The sequence below is a fragment of the Bombus impatiens genome, unplaced genomic scaffold (genome assembly GCF_000188095.3).
Source record: "Bombus impatiens unplaced genomic scaffold, BIMP_2.2 scf_0149, whole genome shotgun sequence".
Lineage (NCBI taxonomy): Eukaryota > Metazoa > Arthropoda > Insecta > Hymenoptera > Apidae > Bombus > Bombus impatiens.
Genome location: NT_176568.1, coordinates 194,088 through 215,220, shown reverse-complemented (window position 1 = coordinate 215,220; position 21,133 = coordinate 194,088). Strand labels below are relative to the sequence as shown.

General features: G+C 30.6%; 3 protein-coding genes and 1 long non-coding RNA gene across 10 annotated transcripts; 1 reads left to right on the top strand and 3 right to left on the bottom strand.

Moving 5' to 3' along the window:
* On the bottom strand, positions 1 to 2,191 carry LOC100741494 (UPF0454 protein C12orf49 homolog). 3 transcript variants are annotated; one of them, XM_003487286.4, is made up of 5 exons: positions 2,027 to 2,191; positions 1,605 to 1,793; positions 1,243 to 1,488; positions 953 to 1,168; positions 1 to 873 (listed from the first exon to the last, which is right to left on the bottom strand). In XM_003487286.4, the coding sequence occupies exons 2-5, from the start codon at positions 1,710 to 1,712 to the stop codon at positions 454 to 456; spliced, it is 990 nt and encodes a 329-aa protein (XP_003487334.1). In that variant the 5' UTR covers positions 1,713 to 1,793; positions 2,027 to 2,191; the 3' UTR covers positions 1 to 453. The 3 variants fall into 3 exon arrangements, with proteins under 3 accessions (XP_003487334.1, XP_012237666.1, XP_012237667.1); XM_012382243.3 differs by lacking the exon at positions 2,027 to 2,191 and having other exon boundaries at positions 1,243 to 1,517; positions 1,605 to 2,010; XM_012382244.3 differs by lacking the exon at positions 2,027 to 2,191 and having other exon boundaries at positions 1,243 to 1,512; positions 1,605 to 2,010.
* A 1,816-nt stretch (positions 2,192 to 4,007) lies between these two features.
* LOC117151330 lies at positions 4,008 to 16,922 on the bottom strand. Its single transcript, XR_004461158.1, has 3 exons — positions 16,784 to 16,922; positions 16,349 to 16,417; positions 4,008 to 4,138 (listed from the first exon to the last, which is right to left on the bottom strand). It is a non-coding gene; the product is annotated as an uncharacterized LOC117151330 (long non-coding RNA).
* Positions 4,107 to 20,599, top strand: LOC112211985. 5 transcript variants are annotated; one of them, XM_033319330.1, is made up of 4 exons: positions 4,107 to 4,348; positions 12,140 to 12,258; positions 14,667 to 15,686; positions 15,849 to 20,599. In XM_033319330.1, the coding sequence occupies exons 1-4, from the start codon at positions 4,136 to 4,138 to the stop codon at positions 19,927 to 19,929; spliced, it is 5,433 nt and encodes a 1,810-aa protein (XP_033175221.1). In that variant the 5' UTR covers positions 4,107 to 4,135; the 3' UTR covers positions 19,930 to 20,599. The 5 variants fall into 5 exon arrangements, with proteins under 5 accessions (XP_033175221.1, XP_033175222.1, XP_033175218.1 ...); XM_033319331.1 differs by having other exon boundaries at positions 14,667 to 19,564; positions 19,636 to 19,815; XM_033319329.1 differs by adding an exon at positions 11,538 to 11,883 and having other exon boundaries at positions 4,216 to 4,348; positions 14,667 to 20,599.
* LOC100741374 (cytochrome c oxidase subunit 6A1, mitochondrial-like) lies at positions 20,202 to 21,071 on the bottom strand. The gene is made up of 3 exons (XM_003487285.4): positions 20,870 to 21,071; positions 20,479 to 20,630; positions 20,202 to 20,377 (listed from the first exon to the last, which is right to left on the bottom strand). The coding sequence occupies exons 1-3, from the start codon at positions 20,970 to 20,972 to the stop codon at positions 20,291 to 20,293; spliced, it is 342 nt and encodes a 113-aa protein (XP_003487333.1). The 5' UTR covers positions 20,973 to 21,071; the 3' UTR covers positions 20,202 to 20,290.
* Between the last annotated feature and the right edge of the window lie 62 nt (positions 21,072 to 21,133).

The following is a 21,133-nucleotide window of genomic DNA, read 5'->3' as shown; positions in this document are numbered from 1 at the left end:
TTTTTATACAAACTTGAATATAATCTGTCACCTCAAATCACGAAATACATATAGTTCTTTTCAAAAAATTTACTTATGACCACGTGCCGGACATACCTCAAAATAGAACCAGACGACATGGCTTTTTTTCATTTCTTTCTATTATAATTCGTGAATCAAGCATGAATAGATTACAAAGATGGAAGCAATCCATTTCTTGCTATCACTCAGTAATAAAATGTTTATATTCAGACATATGTCATAAACCAAAGAATAAAAGTCAAGTCGTTGCTTTTAGTTTTTAAAATTATTATCAATAAAAATTAGGTGAGTAAAATCGAATGGAATCGAATGAAAAACTTCCTCCTCGTTGAAGCATTAGCTACCAGAATCTATAACCTTACAAATCCAACCCCGTACGCTGATCTCAATCATTTTTATCAAAAACATTATACGATAAATTTAGCTTATATTTCAAGGTGGTTGTAGGTGAAAGTAATAATCAAACATCGGTAAACGGTAGTTACACGATAGTAAAAGCGAATTGTTGTTTGCATGTATAAGTAGGCAGAAAGGAGAGAAGAGGGTAAGTAATGGCATAACAGAAAAAGATGCAACGACAACAGAGTTGTCGTCATTATTATTGTATGAATCAACATCACGACGATGTCTTTGATGTGAATATGGTGGTTGAAGAGTGTAACAATGCTTCGAATGTGGATCTTTATAGGTATTTTCGTGCCGGACGCTTGCGCTGGAAGTACGACACGCAGCCAAACAAACTTGGAAACGGTCTAGATTGCGAAGCCGTTTCTTCACTACATCTTGGTCCCTGTGTGCTTTATGATTGTCTCTAAGTAAACCTAATAGCACATCCTTCCTCCCCTTTATTTGCTGTTAATAACAATGCGTCATTAATACTTCTGTTATTCTCTATAATTAAAAAAAAAAAGAAAAAGGAAAAACTAGCCACCTTGCCAGGATGTAGGCAGCAGGAAACACAATATTCATAGATAGCACAGCACCCTTGAGCATTACATGTTTTACAGCTATACCTCTCTTTCTTGGCTATAGTTGATGTATCCTCATTTTTATTAGAATCTTTTTGTTCCACATTACAACAACCATTAGGCAAAATTTCTTGTCTAGAGCATACAATGCCACGCTCATCTACTATTAGAACTTTACCCTATCAGAACGATAAGAAATCAGAATGTCACTTAATTTAACATATTATTTTCATTACTCCAGAATGTAATGTACCTGTATGGAATTACGACAAGGATGAACCATAGTATCGGTGTCATTTAAATTTGACACTGATTCTACATTTAATGGATTCTCGTTTGCCCCTTGATCAACGATTGCCATCTGCCACAGTGGTGGTTTACCAGATGCTCTCAATTGCTCCGATAATGCATCATCATCAGAAATTAAGTCATCGTTATTGTCATTAATTAGCATAGGGTCCATGTCATCAAGATCATTATCCAAAGTAAATGTCTTTTTCTAGAGATCAGATAATATTCTGTTCTAAACTCCAAATTAAAATTCATATGTTTGATCATGCAAACTTTCATATACTTATAATATATATTTCAATACAATTTTCCGATATTGTTTACCTCGTTACGAAAAAGTGAAAAGGCGCAGTAGGTAAGAGACAAAGCAAAGATGAGCCCAAGTACGAGGCGCCGTCTAATGATCCTGAACAGGCTGCCACAACTCGGCATTCTTTCCACTTTTTGCAATTTATTCTCGTATTTTTATTCGACATTAAATTTCCAGTCTTCTATTCCAGCACATGATTGTAACTGATAGCACAAAGTAATTTTATTTAACTATTTCTGTTATAAAATTTTGTGTGATTAAAAATGCTAATCGCATGAAAAATATCAAAGTGTAAATTGATATACAAATTACATTCAGTATGACATGAGTTGATATAAAGAAAGTGTGGAAATTTTTTTTTATTATTATGTTGTTATATTGTAGGTTATGTTGTTTTTGTTATAGTCACATTGCAAACGTTTTGTGAAACGCTTACCCATCTTCAAATGTGAATAGTTATAACATAAACTTTTTATCAGTCAATTGTATAATCAACAGGACAGACCGATATTTCGTTATAAAATTTATTAGGTTCTTGTCACCGAATGTCCAAATAGTGATATAAGAAGTGCATTGGCCTGCTCAATATGGCAGTAAAGTTGGCAGTACTTTATGTTAGATGTCACTGCTTGTTGAATTAACAATTTGATATCGACATATGATATTAAATTCTCAACACGAGAATTGATTGTAATTTCAACAAATAAATAAAAAAAAAAAATATGATATTATGAACTAATTAAATTTCAGTTATACATATATGTATGTACATACATATGTGAAATTTACTATTTTATAAAATAGGTTCATATTGCTAAAAGTTTATGACTAATAAAATTAAGCTTGTGACTTCTTTTGTGTCGCATTACCATTAATCTTCCTAATACATATTTTTTAATTTCGATTATAGAAACTGAATGCATAGTTCTGAAGTTTAATTTTTGATATGAAACAAAAATACGATTTGCGATCATAAAATATTTTTCTGATTTGGGAAATTTAAAAAACATTTGCAATCTTTGAAACAACTGAACTTAGTTATTTTCTATAAATATACATCCCTATAATAAAGTAAAATTAGTAACTAAAAATTATGATATCCTATCTGAGAAATAAAAGGCTATAATAATGCAATTTGGAGTGATACAGTGGGCAATATCATTAACAATTTTATGCGTTATTTTTGTCATTATTATTTTTTTTATTATTCAACTTGGCAAACGAGACCGTAATCTTGAACTCCAGACCTCAACTAAACACTAAAAATCCTGGTGTGTTTGAAACATTTTTTCAACCCATTTCACGTTCAGATATAATTAACAATATTAAAAATTAATCTCTTTTGTTGTTTATGATAAATAAGTATAAAATAATTATTTTTTATTATGAAGTGCTTTTACAAAAATCAACCTCATTTCGAAAACAAACAATTCATCAATTTTTTAATTGTAATCAGTAGCATTATCTATTTTTCAGACCAAATGTTACAGCTGCCACCTAATTGATTAACAACAACTTTATAGAATTAAATGGCAAAGGTATTGCTAATATATTTCAACCATTCAGTTCATTATGTATGAACGATTGTTTGTGCAACTGCAATATCCTATAACAACGCAAGTTAACCAAGTACGTAATAAGAAATTAAATATCAACGGTAATCAATTTTATACGATGTAAGTAATAAGAAAATACGATACAATTGAAGTAACAAGATTTATATCTTTATGTTGGGTTTTGCTACTTTAGAATTTTTTAATTTCAATATTATTTATCTTATACAATTTTATTATCGTTTCGTTATCGATTAAAATTGTCTCATTTAATTATAGATTTCACAAAAACAATTCGGCTTCGGAAGAATCACATATATAAACTTTTTTTTCGTTAGCGTATTTGAGCGTAAATCTAGAAATAATTTATAGTTTCAAGAGCTAGTCCCCACTAATAATGATTCTCTTGAACTCTATTATGTATATACACTTTGTATATTACAGAAGCAGAGCTTATATGATTTACATTTTCACTTTTCTATGGTTATATTTAGTAAATATAATTTATATGCAAATTATCTAACAACATTAATCTCTAATATGTTATCATAAGGTTACTTTCTATTCGGGGAACCATTATCAAACATAACGTTATATATATTGTTCAGAGAATTGGGTGAAAAATTCCTCCAAGTACACTTACTTCCATATAACGTCACAGATTTGCAACATTATATATATTTCGTACAAGCGGCGTTTAAGCGTAATGAAACACAATCCTTAAAGGAAAATACAACTGTAAAACGATAGACCCTATAAATAATCTTAAACAAATGATATAACGTAAAAAAATACACATCCCATTCCTTTGTATTTCAGTGTGGTCGTGGCAAACGTGACAAATTGTGACCAATTAGAGACTAGAAGTCGCTTCAAGTGGTTGGTTATACATCCCCACCAAATCATAAGGGTCCAGGTTCAGGATCTCTTCAGCAGTCAGCGTACACCAACAGCCGGGAAACATCAGGTGGTTGGATAGTACTGCATGCGAGATGCTACAAAAGAAGACATTTCAACTTGATATACCGGATACTGAATACCATAACGCAAATATCAGAATAACACGATTGTGTCCCGGTTGCAACTTAAACAGATTGGAGGAAAGGATCATAGTGTGCTTGAAACATTCGTTGCCGTGGATTCAACGAAAAGCACCGCTGCAAGCATTAGACTTTTGTAGGAGGTGCAGGCAAACATTGTACAAGGTATTATCTTTTAACTGAGAAGTTACAGGTCTAAAAAAGTGTTAGGTATAGTTCTTGTACTTGATTGCTTGATATAAAGAAAGAATTCGAAGTTTCGAATTAATTTTTAATAGTAGTAGAAGAAGCCTATTCTTGAAGATTCATTAAAGATAGAAAGAGTATAAAGTGATATGTACTATATGTTTCTGTGATACGATTTTGTGAAGTTAAATGAGTGAATGATACTGGTAGAATTAGACAAAGTGATAGTTCGTTTGTTTGCAAGAATAGTGCAAATTACATTTGTAATCGTTAATATCTGAGGCATCTGAAATCGTTAGTTGTTTCGTCTTTTTGTTTAATATATTTTTTCATTTATTCAAGAGTGATGTTCATTTATTCGTATTTATGTAAAAGCTGGAACTATTGGATATTATTAATTTACAAGTGAACAATTTTATTCGTATACATTTTCAATATATTATTAGTAATAATAAGCATCATGTAAAAATACGTATTAGAAATTGAATTATGTATTATTTCACAATTAATTGTGAAAAACGAACAAAAAGGAACTGCGAGACTTGGGTATCAGGGTGCTGTTAGCTTTCTGCATTGCTTTCGTTTTATTCGTAAAATAATTAATAATTAAAATATGGTCATAAGAATATCATTATTTCTACATTATATTTAGTGAATTTTATGGAAATTTTATTGGATTCTTTACAATTATTTTATATGAATTTACGTAATTGTATCGTGCAGAAAACTTCTGTTGGTATATATGTATGTACTGTTCATTCAAGGGAAGATGTAAGTTGGTAAACATATAAATTGATCACAGATGTTAGACAAATACTCGAATACTAGGAAGTAGTCAAACGTAGTGTTATTTGGTCTCCTGGTAATTTGCAAAATATTTAATCCTGATATATATACTTTAGTTACTTTATAAGGTTCTTGTTTGGTTTTTCTTCTCTTTTTAACATCATTATTTGAAACTATCAGCTCAGTAAAAATTATTAAAAAAAATTTTTTTTTATTAGTCTATTAATTACTAAGTAAAAACAATCCAAATTCGTAGCTTTAGCATAATGGAAGATATTACTTTTATTATAGGATTCATAGAGTTTTATTGCATTATTATGTACATATTTCTAACTAAAAAGTATTCATATTTCGTTCTTCGCGTTTACTCTGGAGGATATACTGTTACATCAAATTTCTCGGAATTGTTTGTTGCTGAAGAGGAGTAATATGATCCTGCTACTCTTCTAATATGATACAATAACCTTATCCCAAAGAAATTAGAGAAGAAAAAGAATTACGTATATACAAACCAGTTAATTTTTAAATACAAACATATATATTTTTATAAATGTCATAGTATAGTTTTGGGAATTGAAATCATCCTTGGAAAAAATGCAAATAGTCAAGTGATAGTTCGTGAAATATCTTGGAAATGCTACTAAATCAATGCTGTTGATAAAGACCGATCGTTCTTATCATGTGGAGGAATGAAGAGTGAAGAGTTTTCTTTAGTCTAGATTCTCTAGCTAGGGAGTCGTAAAGTATCTTCTGAGGGACAGCAGGGATTATTTTTATTTGAAAACACTTGAAATGACACTTGTTTCAAATAAGTTATTTATTTTAATATGACTGCAGTGCTATATTAGATACAAGTTGATTATATAAACTATATTAGATTTAAACTAATTAAACAAAAATATATTTTTAAAATCGATTAATATTAATATCAACAAGGTTCTCTGAAGGGTTGCAGTTACTTAAAATGCAGGTTTTTCTTTATATAACTTTTCTTACAGACTTGTGTTTGATTAAAGCAATTGTGTACAAGTTTGTTGTGACTAATTTTTTTGGATTCTTTGGGACTTTTTTCGGACTACTGATACTGTCTTTTCGGGGCTGGTATTTAAACAGACCTGCAGGTAGAATGTGGGGAAAATTGTTATGAATGTGAGGACCTTCCTTCATAGTGAGATCAAAGATAAGAGGGGAATAGCTTTTTCCCATCAGGAGGAAAACGTAGAAACTAGAAAAAAATTTAAACATCTTATATGTTGATGGTGAGAAATATGTATTTAGATGTCGTCATTATGACAGTAAGGATTATGTATTTAAGTATTCAACGTGCTACTGATTAAAACTTTTAGGTCTAATTAAAGAATTTATTTTTATCTCTCAAATTTGTACTATGAGTAAAAGTTAATAGAGAATTTTCATCCAATACTTACACCTTTTATAATCAGAAAGAAAGGAATTCTCAATCGCTGATTGAGTCTTTATAACTAGATTGTTAGTATGACGGCGGACATCATAAGTTACCTCGGATATTGATGTAAACGTCACTGTGACGCCGTGAGATGTGTAACGCCCGTGTTATCAAACGTGAAGGGACATAAGCGAGGGTTTTGGTCCGTTATTAGTTTTTCATCTATTCTATCGTATTCTTTTATCAGGCGGAAGGCGGAAGACAAGTCTGTAAGAAAAAGCATCTCGATGTGCGTGGTACGTCTTTCTAGCGCAAGTGGCTAAAGTCGCAACTCTTTAGTCGGTTCGTTCGAACACGTATTAAAACAACTTTGTCAAAAACATTAGCAATAGGTTATGGAACGGATGTGACTTCGCTACTATTTTTAAGTTTTATTTTTTTACACGCATTCTTGTCATATATCGTTAAGTTTCGCTTATGGTCAGGAAAACTTCTGATTTTCGAGGATTTAACGAAAATGTCTGAGTCAAACTTTATATCTTGCTTATCTTTAATCTATTTCCATATTGCAGTCGTCTTTTATATAATTCTAGGATCCACTGTCACCTTTGTCTTTGTGTTATCACATTTTTCAAAATTCGGCGAATTGCCTCCAGTGTTCATCAGCTGTTTTCCTTCAAAATGGAACAATGTAAATTCGGCTTAAGGCACAAGGCCACTTGAGAATCGAGACAACTTTGTAGTATCCGTATATAGCTTAAAAAGAGAAAGCCAGGACACTTGAATATACCATAAATTAAGTCCTCTCCCATACTTCGTCATGGGCTAAAGGAACCTAACGTTTGCGCAACTGCAATTTTGTCTTTCGTTTTTGCTTGCAAGCCAGACACCAAGTGTCTTCTTAATGCCATCTTCTTAAGTCCTCTCAATGCGAGAATTGATTGTGAATTTTAATAAATAAATAAAAAAAAAATCTTAAGTCTGTCGACGATTATAATTTGAGCGAGCGTTTGTTCGGAAGTTTATGGGATGAGCTTAGGTCAAAAGGTAAGAAACTTAAGTGGCTAGCCGTTGCTACTTTTACTAGTTTTTGAAATGGACTTAATAGAATAGACTTTCATGATGGAGTTAAGTATGGAGAATTCTACCGCCATGCTCTTAAAATTTCTTGAAGAGCAAACAAAAGACAGAAAAGCCTTCTATTCCAAATATTTCTTATCTATGCAATGCAGGAGACAATTGCAACTGTGCTGAACATGTAGCACGCAGGGTACGATGATTTATGGGAAACATCTGAGTGTACCGTACCTGAGAATTTTGAAGAAGTTATGTTTTTCATATGATATGAATAAACTCACGATCCATTCCACCATAAAACTTTGCAACATTCATAATATATGGGAAACCAAAAATATCAAAAACGTCGTAACTTTATCGAATAAAAAGTCTGTGTGTTACTTCGCTTCGCGTTTGTCAAGAGTCGTCAGTCTAGTGAAACTGGACTCGCTTACGAACTTGCCGCTAGCAGGTATAAATTCTGTTTGACATTACTTCAAAGTTATTCTTACTCCTTGCGTTGATAGTACATCAAAACTACAGCATTTACACACTTATGTAATATGCTGTCACTCATTCATTCGCGACATATACACACTTATTAATTAGGTTATTATCGGATTTTAGCGCTCTAGGGATCTAATAAGCATATAGCCTGAATTCCTGGATGTTTCTAGAGCGATTGAAAAAGATTCAAAGTTATAATATTATAGTAATTTTTATATTTTTATCTACAATGATGAAACAGGAAACTATGACCATTTAATTAGAGCTATTTCTTAATGTAGTAATGTAATACAACTAAAACAACTAAATTGGTACAATTAATTAACTACTGTGTGACAACTCACAACTCGCAACAATCGACAACCAACAAATCGCAACTAAGTACTCACGACTTGTGACTAACTACCAACTGAGTCCAACTAATTTTTTTCTTTTTTTTTTATTTAATTCTTTACATTCACAATTTGTCCAGTTTGGACATTTGGTAGAATTTTTTAGCTGTTTGATTATCATGTGGGTGGCTACCTCCGGTGGGGTTAGGTTTCTTCGTGTTTGTTAGGTTGTGTCCTTTGTGACGTCTGCTGGGTGTTTCCTTTTCAGAGTCCATCTAATGACTAACTTTCTCTGACAAAACATCCCTTTATCAGAGTTTTTGTATTCCCACCATATACACGTGTTCCGCAGCCGTTTATGACAACAGATGGTCACGTATGCCTTTTCCAAGTAACTATTTTTCTGAAGGACAGTGGACATACCGATGGACCACATGGTCTATTGGAATTTCCCGCCCCTTCTGGCACTTCCACTTTCTACCTGCACTATAGTTCGTCGGGTCTTTCTTAAATGATTTTTCCATGTTATATTATATCTACAATATTATATCTAATATAAAGATAACAGTTTCATATTATTCAAGCATGTAATGTAAAAATATTTTCATAACATTTCGTTTATAGCATCCATTGCCTTTATTACTGTTTTATTTAACAATAGTTCATATATTTATAAGATACCGCATGAAATATGAGAGACGCGAATTCGCGTTTCCGGTTCCCAACCGTTGGTAAATGAAAGACGCGAATTCGCGTCTCCGGCTCCCAAAGCGTTAGTAGCAAAGCCTAAACATTTTACTGAACCTACTAGCATAATTACTCGGAATTGTAAAAATAAATTTTCGAATAATAAAAATGTCATATACAGGGTGGTTGGTAACTGGTGGTACAAACGGAAAGGGGGTGATTCTACGCAAAAAAAGAAGTCGAAAATATAGAATAAAAATTTTTCGTTTGAGGCTTTGTTTTCGAGAAAATCGACTTTGAATTTTCGCTCGGTACGCGTGCACTTTATCACGTCTCGTTATAACGGATCTCACTGTAGATCGTTGTCTCGATGGAAAAATTTAAGAAAAAAAAATTCTTATTCTATATTTTCGACTTCTTTTTTCGCATAGAATCACCCCCTTTTCGCTTGTACCACCAATTACCAACCAGCCTGTATATAGCAAGTATACATCTAAGTATAAATTGTGGAAGAATTGATGCTCATATAATAACAAGAAAAATTACAGTGCGAGTATCCTGGTTATCTATAATAATAACAATTCTAAGTATGCATCTGATATATAGATATATACATTTTGCTATATCAACAATTTTAGATTACCGCATCCGTCTAAGATCAAGCGTGACAAATTATTGGCATTGATCTTACTGCCGTTTTCTGGTAATCACATTATTAATTCAAACTAAAGCATTTTCAATCAATGATTGAAAAAAATAGAAGATTAAACATCAAAAAAGCTCTTTATGGATTCTATTCCTTGAACTTTAAGAATGTATCTGCCTGATGCATACGTAATACACATTCTGCTATGTCAACATATTCCTTAGATTACCGTATCCGTCTCTGTTTACGCGTGACAAACTGTTGGCATTACTCCTGCGTTTTCTAATAATCGCATTATTAATTCAAACTAAAGCATTTTGAATCAATGATTAGGAAAGATAAAAAATTAAACATCAAAGAAATTCTTTATGGATTCTATTCTTTGAACTTTAAATATGTATCTGCCTAATACATACATATATACATTCTGCTATATCAACATTTTTCTTAGATTACCGTATCCGTCTCAGCTTACGCGTGACGAACTGCTGGCATTGCTCTTGCATTTTCTAGTAATCGCATTATTAATTCAAATTAAAGCATTTTCAATCAATGATTAGAAAAGATAAAAAATTAAACATCAAAGGAATTCTTTATGGATTCTATCCCTTGAACTGTTATCCTTATAGGTAACCAGATTACTCGTAGTGCAGTTTATCTTGCTATATTTTGAGCATCAGTTCTTCCACAATTTATACACATTTAATTATATAATATACTAATTAGTATAGTAAAATAATTATTTATATAATTATATGTATAATGTACACGCGATATTTTCATAAATTTATCATTTTTTGCGTCACTTCTAGGTATATACTTTATTTTGACAAAAACGCTCCATTGATCCAACCACAATTATTCTCATTATTATTTCTCGAGGATTGTTTTACGTATGCAACTTTGTTTAGTTATCTATTCGCATATTTATATTCGCATTATCTACTGCTACTGCAATTATGCGATTCGACCAAAGTTCAATGTGCGTTTGTATAGGGGGGCACGAAAGGAAGCTCTTGGTGTAAAACAGATAAAATTTTTGTTTGATTATGATTTCCGTGACGGTGACGTAATATTCCTATATAAATGGGGGTAGAGAGTTCGGAGAATTCAGTATAAATCGTGCTTTTTGACGAGTGATAAGTTTCATAGCAAAAGTATAAAATTGCTTTCGAATCACGATCAGGCTTGCTTTATAATTGTATCGACATTTTCTTTGCGAATAAAAGCCATACGGATTTAATACATCGAAGACTTTATTACAGTAACAAGAATTTATTCTAAAAGAAATGTCATGTTGCGTGCTGGCATTATGAAAATTGTGAACAATATGAATAATAATAATTTAACACGTGCGATATTGTCACTTTTTTATAATAAAAGCCTATTGATAATTCATAAAAAATAATTTTATGATCTTGTATGCGCAGAATGTATGAAGGATATATTTTATAATTAGAAAGAAAGTAGAAACCCTGACATAAACCGACACCACTTGCCAAATTTCATTTTCTCATTAAAAACATAATATTAGTGCGATAAATGTCTTTATGACCAGAGTGTACGCACCTCAAAATCTAAGAAGACGTCTGGTAAAAATATGATTATTATCTTGATGCTTATTTCATGCTCTCAATTATATAGTTAACAAAGGATTTACCAATGTTATAACAGGATTTTATCTAAATAAAATCGACTTCTATCGCCATCTTATTTTCTCTTTTCTCAACTACACGTTTCAAACAAAAGACGATTGGAGGGGAGAGGGTTATAAGGAAAAATCTCCACTAAGCCGTCACAATCGTTGCACAGATATGATGATCGTGAGACAACTTTGATATCCGACTGGCAGATCGTTCGTCTGGAGCAACGTAACACTGTGTTTACCAACTTGTTTCACCTGTCACTAACCAGCTGAACTGCGTATGTCCTATTCGTCCGAAACGTTTAATACACGAAGGAGCAAGAGAGAAAGTATATCATTGGAATGATGTCCGAAAACACACAAACGGGAGCCACGAACTATGACAACCTCGCGTTAAAATGCTGGCTTTACTGCATCGGACCAGTTCGCCGTTGCGAAGAGCTGAAAAAGGTGCGGTTCATACTCACGATCGATCCTTTTGGCAAATTACAAAGATATTTTATACGTTATCCACAATGTCGTATTGTACATGTAAAAAGTGGAACGATCAAAATCACCTGACTAAAAGAAACGAATGTAACGAAAACATGAACGAGAGACGCTCGTCTTCTTTTTTCTTCAAATATTTTTTTGGATATTTAGAAGTAGAAAACAGTTAACGATGTCGAAGGAATATAACCATAAAATACGATGGCGATTGTTTCAGTTGAAAGCGGATCTACAGAATCTCGGATTATCACGTAGACAGGTACATCAAGGCTTGATACAATTAGCGACGAAACCGCGTGTAATCCTTACGCGGCAGATACCATATACAAGATATAGGTAAGTTTGCAATAATTGAGTCGATAATAGGAATAGGATGAATGTTTTGTCCTTTTGATTCTTGTTGAGCAAGTAAGGCTCAATTATTCTGTATATATTGTAAAATAAATTATACCTACATATATTAATATGGTAAGAGGTCTTTTATCAATAATTGTTTGGTATAAGATATAGTAAGTACGCACATGTGCGTTTATTCGATTCGATCAGAGAAAGTGATGTAATTGTAACTTTAATGTAAACAAAACTATAACACAATTATCAGTTGTTTATGTTTCTTTGAATTTTTTATAGATTTTAATAACACAAATGTATAAACCCTATTGTATTTATTATACAAGTTAGTGATTTAATATATATTCATGTAGTATATTGTGATTAGAAAAGATTCGTTATGCTATTACACTTCACATTATATGATGCAAAATAGATCTAAAATAGAAGAATAGAAATAGAATGATTTTTGTGATATTAATTGATTATAAATATTATGTGAGTTGTGTTCTAAATACGCTTCTTTACGTATGCCAACTTTTTTTCCAAATTATTTGCTCTATTAAAGAGTGCAAACATAATTATTTTTAATCATACATATATCTTTTTTATTTAACAATATCGTAATTGAATCAGCGAAACGTTGACCAATATTCATCAACCGAAAATTTTATTATTATATGACAATCAATTATTTTAATACAGACACATAGTTGCTGTTGTGAAAGAATATAAAGGAAAATTTAAATTTTGTCGCATTTTAAATTTCCTCTAATTTAATATTCATTGCAATTCAATATTCACTTGGAAAATAGTCATGTGTCAAATATCGTTTTCGAACTAATTCGAAATCTGGGAACTAATAATTAGTATAAATTGATTACTTAGTCCTAGCATAATGGTATACTTATTAGATACAGTAATACAATAATAAGCAAATGAAATAAAATTTTGAAAATTGTATATATATGGGTACGTAATTTGTGTGCAAATTATATAGCATTCTAATGTGTTAAAAATCCTTGTTCCATTTAAAATATCACAAATTGAAGTGAAGTTTCTCTTACAAACAGTATATGTAGGAGGAATACGCACGACAAACAATATGTCTTAAAAATTTAAGAATATATAATACTGTGCAAACGCTTTGGGTCAGCTACAATCTACAATAGTGGTCTCATAATGACCTCATAATAATCATATTTTTAGAAACAACAATGCAATGTTACATAAAAATGAGTCTTTAGATATTTCTTTTGTAATGTTATTTATTTATAGTTCTTTTTGGTTCATAAATCTTTTAGAAATATTTCCTTAAAAAAATTCTTAAATTAAATGTTACAAGCGTCTGTATGTAAAATGTTACAATTTAAACTAAGCTATGAAAAAGAAGGAAATCAAAGACAGATAAATTAGTTGAAATACCGAAGGAGGAAATTTATTGAAAAAATTATTTGTTAAAATCCTGGAAAAAAAATTAATCGATATTTCATGAGCGAATTCTAGACAATTCTCGAATAAAATATCTCTTAAGAAGTAACAATAGATTTTATATAATATTAAGTACCTTATATTCATTTGTAAAGACAAGTCAATTTATTTAATGGGTGGTCTAAGTTTTTTACACATTATTGTATATGTTAGTATACATGTTCGATTTATGCATATATAGTATATACACATACATATATACATCGCGGTTATGTTTCCCAATTATCATTCAGTAAATAACACATTGTATTGCTGTAGCTTATTAGTTGGTCACTTTGAATATTGGGAGACAAGTGCTATGAATAATTGACGTATGACATTATACAATACCATGACTCACAAAAAGAATAAGGAACCATTTAAATGAAAATAATTGTAAACAACAATTAGGAACAAATAAAAAACATTTACCGGATGACTCGAAGAAATGCGATGTCCCGTTAAAATTTTTGGTTTTAGCTTATTGCGATTATTACTATGTACAATTACTATGTACAACTAATGTTATTTCTATAATAATCAAAGAATTAAATTTTCTAAATCGTAGCTAAGAATTGGTTTACTTCCGATATGTAGTTAGGCCTTCGAAAAAAATGTGAAATTGAAGTTATGAAAACTTGTGGAGCTTAAAACATATAAGAGAAATAAATAATTAAAAACCTGAATTTATTTATTTTCATGGTATTTAATTCGAAAATGATACGTTACAGAAAATTATTTTCGGAACTCTAGAGAAATGCTGTTAATCGTTTAAATTATGTTTTACCATAAATTTTATAAGCGAATAATATTACAGAATATATAAAGTTTCTTAAGTTATTAAATGAAATTGATTTTAGAACAGCTTAATTTTATACATATCGTAAAACATTTTTAGCTTAATTTTGAAGCAGTACTCTCATTTTATTATATTTACGTTTCAGACTTAAAAACTTGTCGGAAGATGAAAGAGGAAAGAATATCATTGATAATCTCAGAACAAATGCTTTAAATTTGCGTTCACGAATTGAAGATATACATAAATCAAACATGACGGAAAGATTTATCAAAGAAGAGAGCAAATATATAAAAAAAGCGGATGGTGTGACAGCACATGAAACTGCATTGATAAGCAGCAATCGAGAATTATTCATACCAAACATAAAAAATCCATTAGCAACAATGCATTCCTTTGATGAAACGCTAAAACGGTTGGATAAAAGTATTTCCCCGAAAATGAGAGTGGATGAAAAATCCACTAATACAAGAAAACTGGAAAATAATGTAGTTTCAAGTAAAAAATGTGATAAAGATGAAAATCATCATTGTATTCGTAAAGATAAAGATACTCAAAAAATCCGAGAAATTCCTAATTTAATATCAGACAAAGTAGGTTCAAACAGAATATTAATGTTTAATAAATATAAAAAAAAACGCATTGAACCTAAATTGAAACCAAAATCTTGTTTTGTCAAGAAGGTAAATGATTCTATAAAATCAGACGATTATAAGAAAGTTTATACTAAAAGCATAAAATTAGATATCAGCAAAAAATTACATAATGATAAGAAGCTTATAGATATGAAAGTGAATTCCGTATCAGACAAAAATATATACTCCAAACATGAGGACAGTACATTAAATTGTAACCATAACACTGAAGAAGTAACAAAAGTGAAAAAAAATACACATAAAAGAAAGCTGCATAAACTAATGGTTTCAGATAGGCATAAAGAAATTGTCCAAAAAAGAAGAAAAATAAAAGATAGATTTCGAACATATTTTGGAGATTGTATAAGTATTAGTGAAGATGAACAAGAGCAAAATATTATAGAAGAAAGATTTAGAAAGACAAGAAAAAAGGATTCTGTTGATTCTTGTGAGTCTGGAGTGTATGTTGCTGAAAAAAATATAACTATGACTGCTGCCTGTGTTGATATAATTCAGAAATCAAATGAAGATACATCTCAAGGGATCATTGCTAATGTTGATGTAAGTCATAAACCAAATGATGATATATCTCAAGGGACCATTACTAATCTTGATATAATTCATAAATTGAATAAGAGTACATTTCAGGAGACTATTGTCAATGTTAACACAAATAATGGATTAAATGAAGATACATCTCAGAGGACCATTGTCAATGTTGATGTAATTCATGAATCAAATGAAGATACATGTCAGGGAATCATTGCCAATGTTGATACAAATCATAAATCAAATGAAGGTACATCTCAGGGTACGATTGCCAATATAATTCAGAAATCAGATGAAGATACATCGCAGGGAACTATTACCAATGTTGATACAATACATGAATCAAATGAAGTTACGGGTAATACAAATAATAAAACTACTAATCAAATTGAAGGAGCAACAAATTTTGTGGAAATTGAATGTAATAAATTACAAAATAATACATATGAAAACAAAACACATAATATTGAAATAGAAAAAAAAGAATTGTCTCGAAATAAGTTCATCAATTTTTCTGAAAAGAATGATATTGAGAAAAGTAAGCATGCATCAAGTGTTACAGATATGTTTCAAATAACTGAGCAATCAAAAGTTAATGTTTCTACAACAAAAATGAAAGCAACAACAGAAATAAATAATATATTACCTTCTGACATTCCGGAAATTTGTATCCCAAGTCATGATACAGTGACTATAAGTAAAGATTTTTCAGGATCTGAAAGAAGTAATTTAGATACAAAAGATTTTAATGATCTTCTTCATATGAGACTTTTTAAAACTTGTCAGATCAGATCAAATGAAAATGTTCAAGAAACTGACATGAATGCAGATATTGGTGAAAGTACAAATTTAAAAAAATTGTCAGAAACACAAATTAATTGTAATCAAAGTACTACAGAAAGAATATTAAACCATACTAAAGAAAATAAAAAAGTACAATTATCTTCTAATACAAATAAAACTGATAATGTTATTTCTACAAACAATATATCTAATGTGAAAAATAATGAGAATGAATTAGCAGTGAAAAATTCTGAATTAAATATCTCAGAAAAGAAAGACATTCAATCCAATAAGTTACCTCAAGGTAAATTAAGAGTTTTATCTAGTGCAGAACTAGGTGCCAGATGGTGTCCCACACCTGTAAACAGTGTTACATCTACTGTTCAATTTTCACATAAAAATACAGAAACTGGAACAGTACCCAAAACAATAGTTTCTATTCCCGCACCTGTATCTGAAACTGCTAGTCGAACAATTCCTGAGAATATGAAGAAATATCATACGGATTTAGAATTTTCAAAATCTTTGTATGTTACTCTTGTAAAGATATATAATTTAATTCAGATTATGCGGAAATTTCCAATTAATAATTCACATTATGATAAATTATTAAATATGGAATTCCAAAACGTAAGAAAAATATTGAATACTGACGATTTTATTGATCTAACAACAGAAGTTGTATCTGTACTTAACAAAACAATGTTAGTAACTCCACCACTATCATTAAACGAATTGTTTTATTATGCACCATCAGTCAAATCCTATTATGTCCTAATTTTAAACAAAAATAAGACTACAATAAATAACCTGAATGAATGTCGAACTGTAAAATCTGTAGGTGTTCCAAACCAAATAACATTGAATCAAAATAGATGTTTTGATACACAAGTATCACAGAATATATGGGCTTCATCTGTACAATCCAGGTTACAATATTTACTTTCTATTTTTTTTGAGCAAGGTCAAACACTTTGCCTCAACATTGTTCCAAACCAACTGCAGCAGAATTTACAAGAGCAAATAGTCTTACCCTTGCAAAATAATGTTCTTCAAAGCAATGTATTGATAAATCCCAATACTGTAAATAATAACAGTTATAATAATAATATGCATCAACACACTTATAGAATGCAAGTGCATGCAAATTTTACTCAACAAAAAGTTTCAAATGTTAATTTTGCTGAGCAGAATCCAGTAACAAATATGCATGCTAGGCAAAGCTATCCCTTGCAATATTCCTTATTTCCACCTACTGGAAGAAATCAATTAGGAGGAGTACATACTTCTGTATCAGTTACAAATGCATCATCTATAAACCAACAATATGTTTCATCTGTTTTTATACCACAATCAAATACATATTGTAATGTAAATGTACCAAATTATACCATACAGCAAAATATGAACTCAACACATATGTCACAGAGAACTCAGTTACAAGGTGTCTCACGATCTGTATCACCAAATCGTAATATACCACAACCTGTACAGCAAAATATGAACTCAACACATATGTCACAGGGAACTCAGTTACAAGGCGTCTCACGATCTGTATCACCAAAGCGTAACATACCACAACCTGTACAGCAAAATATGAACTCAACACGTATGTTCTCACGATCTGTATCACCAAATCGTAATATATCACAACCTGTACAGCAAAATATGAACTCAACACAGATGTCACAGGGGACTCAGTTACAAGGTGTCTCACGATCTGTATCACCAAATCGTAATATATCACAACCTGTACAGCAAAATATGAACTCAACACAGATGTCACAGGGGACTCAGTTACAAGGTGTCTCACGATCTGTATCACCAAAGCGTAACATACCACAACCTGTACAGCAAGATATGAATTCAACACATATGTTACAGGGGACTCAGTTACAAGGTGTCTCACGATCTGTATCACCAAATCGTAATATATCACAACCTGTACAGCAAAATATGAACTCAACACAGATGTCACAGGGGACTCAGTTACAAGGTGTCTCACGATCTGTATCATCAAATCATAACATACCACAACCTGTACAAACTATGGTTGCAACGAATATATCACATTCTGTACCAAAAAATTCACAACACATTGAACAGAAACATAAAAAAATAATTCCTCAAAAAAGGATACCAATGGAAGTTCTACAAAATCGTACATCTGAAGAAGTAGCATCATCTCAACAATTAAAGAAAAGTACACTCAGACGATTAAAGAAGAAAGAAAATCTGCAAGTTTCATTAGAATCAACAACAAACCTATTCGATATATTGAAATATATCTCTGATATCCAAAAACTTATATTATTGAAACAATTAGACTACTACTTTGGTTGTACCACTTGGTTACAACAACAGTTTACTTCAGAAAAATGGCAAGAAATTCATTCAGAGAGATCTGTATTACTTTATTTCCAAACACTCCTAAAACATTTAGTAGAAAAAACAATAAAAAACCTTTCACCAGATAACTATCAAACAAATATACTTAAAAATATTGAAATTGATGTTCCAAAAGTGATACAAATTACAGTAAAAGAAAACAATGGAATATGCTGTCAAGTTGAAGCATCTAAAAGTAACCAAGAACAGTATAATGCAATGAATATTAAACAAAATTGCACAAATTATGAAGAAAATTCAAATGTTACAATAACACAAAACCAATGTGAAAAAGAACATGAAGCAACTGATAATTCACAGACAAATAGTTCTTCGATTAAACAGAATTTACAAAATCATCAAGCATCAGACGTTGATGTGTGTCAAGAGAATAAAGTGGAAAGGGAACCAAACAGCTCTAGGAATATACATAATTCAAATACCAAAGAACAGAATTTAGATGAGTCAAAAAAAATAACTGAAAATATTTCTCAAGTAGTCAAAGAAAAGTTATCAGCACTATCAAATATGAAATTGCTTGACACCCTGCTGCAGTTAAATCCTCATCTAGTTACTGTAGAAATTTCTTCTAAGAATGATCAAGTAACTGTTGTTGATACTAGTGCTAATAGTGAAAATACACCAAAATCCGAAGAACCTGAAGAATATCAAGAACATCAACACTTAAAAGGTACTATTACTGATGACTTAACAGTATCTTCATTCAAATCTCCAAATAACATTGAGTATTTTAATAATAAGGAATCACACAACACTTCGTTGGAGAGATCTCCCACAACTTATATTAAGGATGTTAGAAGTATATCAATGGAAACATATTTAAAAATTGGTGTAACTAATAATGTTCTTGCAAATACTATGGAAGAAAATATTGAAGAGGAAGAAATTAAAATATGTTTATATTGTGGCAAACCTAGTACTGTAGCATGTATAATTTGTTTAGAAGCTAAATATTGTTCTAAAGAATGTTCTCAATTACATTGGAGAGATCATTATAAAGATTGCTCACCTGTAGAAAGAAGTATATCTTCATAATTGAAACTTAGTATTATTTTTTATCTTATTGTCACAAGAACCTACAGCTGCACAGCTATAGTTTCGTGTTAATCAGTATTGATGTCTTTGGTTAGAATATAAGGATATTAATATAGATTTTCTTTATTAATGTTATAAATTATTATTTTTGACAAAAAATGAAGAGATGGCTGTTGTATTTAAATATAAAAAATAAACTTCTCAAATAATGGTTGAATTGTTTTTAGCATATAATTATAGATATATGTGAATTTTGATCAAGTAAATATATATACACTTCACTAAATTCAAATTTATTTTTTTATGTTTTCAGCAATACAGATTAAACACATACAAACTATATATTAATTCTATTAAATAGCTACTCTTCTTCATAACCAATACCAGGTACATAATTCTTTTTCGCATTATGAAAGAGTGAATGTTTTCCATCCTTCCATGGGAAACCCTACACAAAGACAAAAATAATTAAATCTTGCGGCAGTATTTAGTACTTTTGCAACTATTTTAGTATTTTTAATTATTTTTTTCTTCCTATTTAAATCTTACCTTATTCATTACTTTCATATATGGATAGTGAATGAACTCTGGAGCTGGTTCATGACTTTCTTCAAGAATTTTGATATAGCAATTAACCATAGCAACTCCCAATAAAGGGACACCCACAAAATAGGTGATAAACTTAAATATTTTAACAGTATCTAAAATCAAGTGGAACGACAAATTATACTTATGTAACCACAAATTTCTAACTTTTAATAGAATTACAAATTTTCACATTAATGCTAAAACAAGATATCGATAAGGAGTATTCTTTATTTCAGATTTTGTAATAAAATACGCTTTGATAAAGCAGAAAGTTTAAAGAATTAGAAATCTTTCATTTTCACATTTTTCCGTGTCATTAAAAATCTTCTAAATGGAATTTTTCATAATTTACCGTTGGAAACAGGATGTTGACGTTCTTCCACTGTTTTTACATATTCTGCCATACCCCGTGTGAAAGTACGGCCAAATTGGCCTACCCTTAGTATTTTCGACATTTTGCGAGGAAGAGGAGAAGAACGCAAGGGAGAAGTACAGATACTGATTTTATTCAATTACATCACTACATGTACACACGTCTCAATTCTCAATATAATTATTTTATTTCTCTACAGATGTCGCTTAATGTTTCTCCAGAAATAAAGTCAACATTACTCGT

Bases quoted from the DNA above. Each gene is read 5' to 3' on its own strand.
- LOC100741494 (XM_003487286.4), bottom strand. From the start codon at position 1,712: ATGCCGAGTTGTGGCAGCCTGTTCAGGATCATTAGACGGCGCCTCGTA. The intron at 1,489-1,604 runs GTAAACAATATC...TCTGATCTCTAG, and splicing joins TTTCACTTTTTCGTAACGAG to AAAAAGACATTTACTTTGGA. The intron at 874-952 runs GTGGCTAGTTTT...TGTTATTAACAG, and splicing joins GCTGCCTACATCCTGGCAAG to CAAATAAAGGGGAGGAAGGA.
- LOC112211985 (XM_033319327.1), top strand. From the start codon at position 4,136: ATGCTACAAAAGAAGACATTTCAACTTGATATACCGGATACTGAATAC. The intron at 4,349-12,139 runs GTATTATCTTTT...CGATTGTTTCAG, and splicing joins GCAGGCAAACATTGTACAAG to TTGAAAGCGGATCTACAGAA. The intron at 12,259-14,666 runs GTAAGTTTGCAA...TTTACGTTTCAG, and splicing joins ATACCATATACAAGATATAG to ACTTAAAAACTTGTCGGAAG.
- LOC100741374 (XM_003487285.4), bottom strand. From the start codon at position 20,972: ATGTCGAAAATACTAAGGGTAGGCCAATTTGGCCGTACTTTCACACGG. The intron at 20,631-20,869 runs GTAAATTATGAA...ACTTGATTTTAG, and splicing joins TCAACATCCTGTTTCCAACG to ATACTGTTAAAATATTTAAG. The intron at 20,378-20,478 runs GTAAGATTTAAA...GTCTTTGTGTAG, and splicing joins ATATGAAAGTAATGAATAAG to GGTTTCCCATGGAAGGATGG.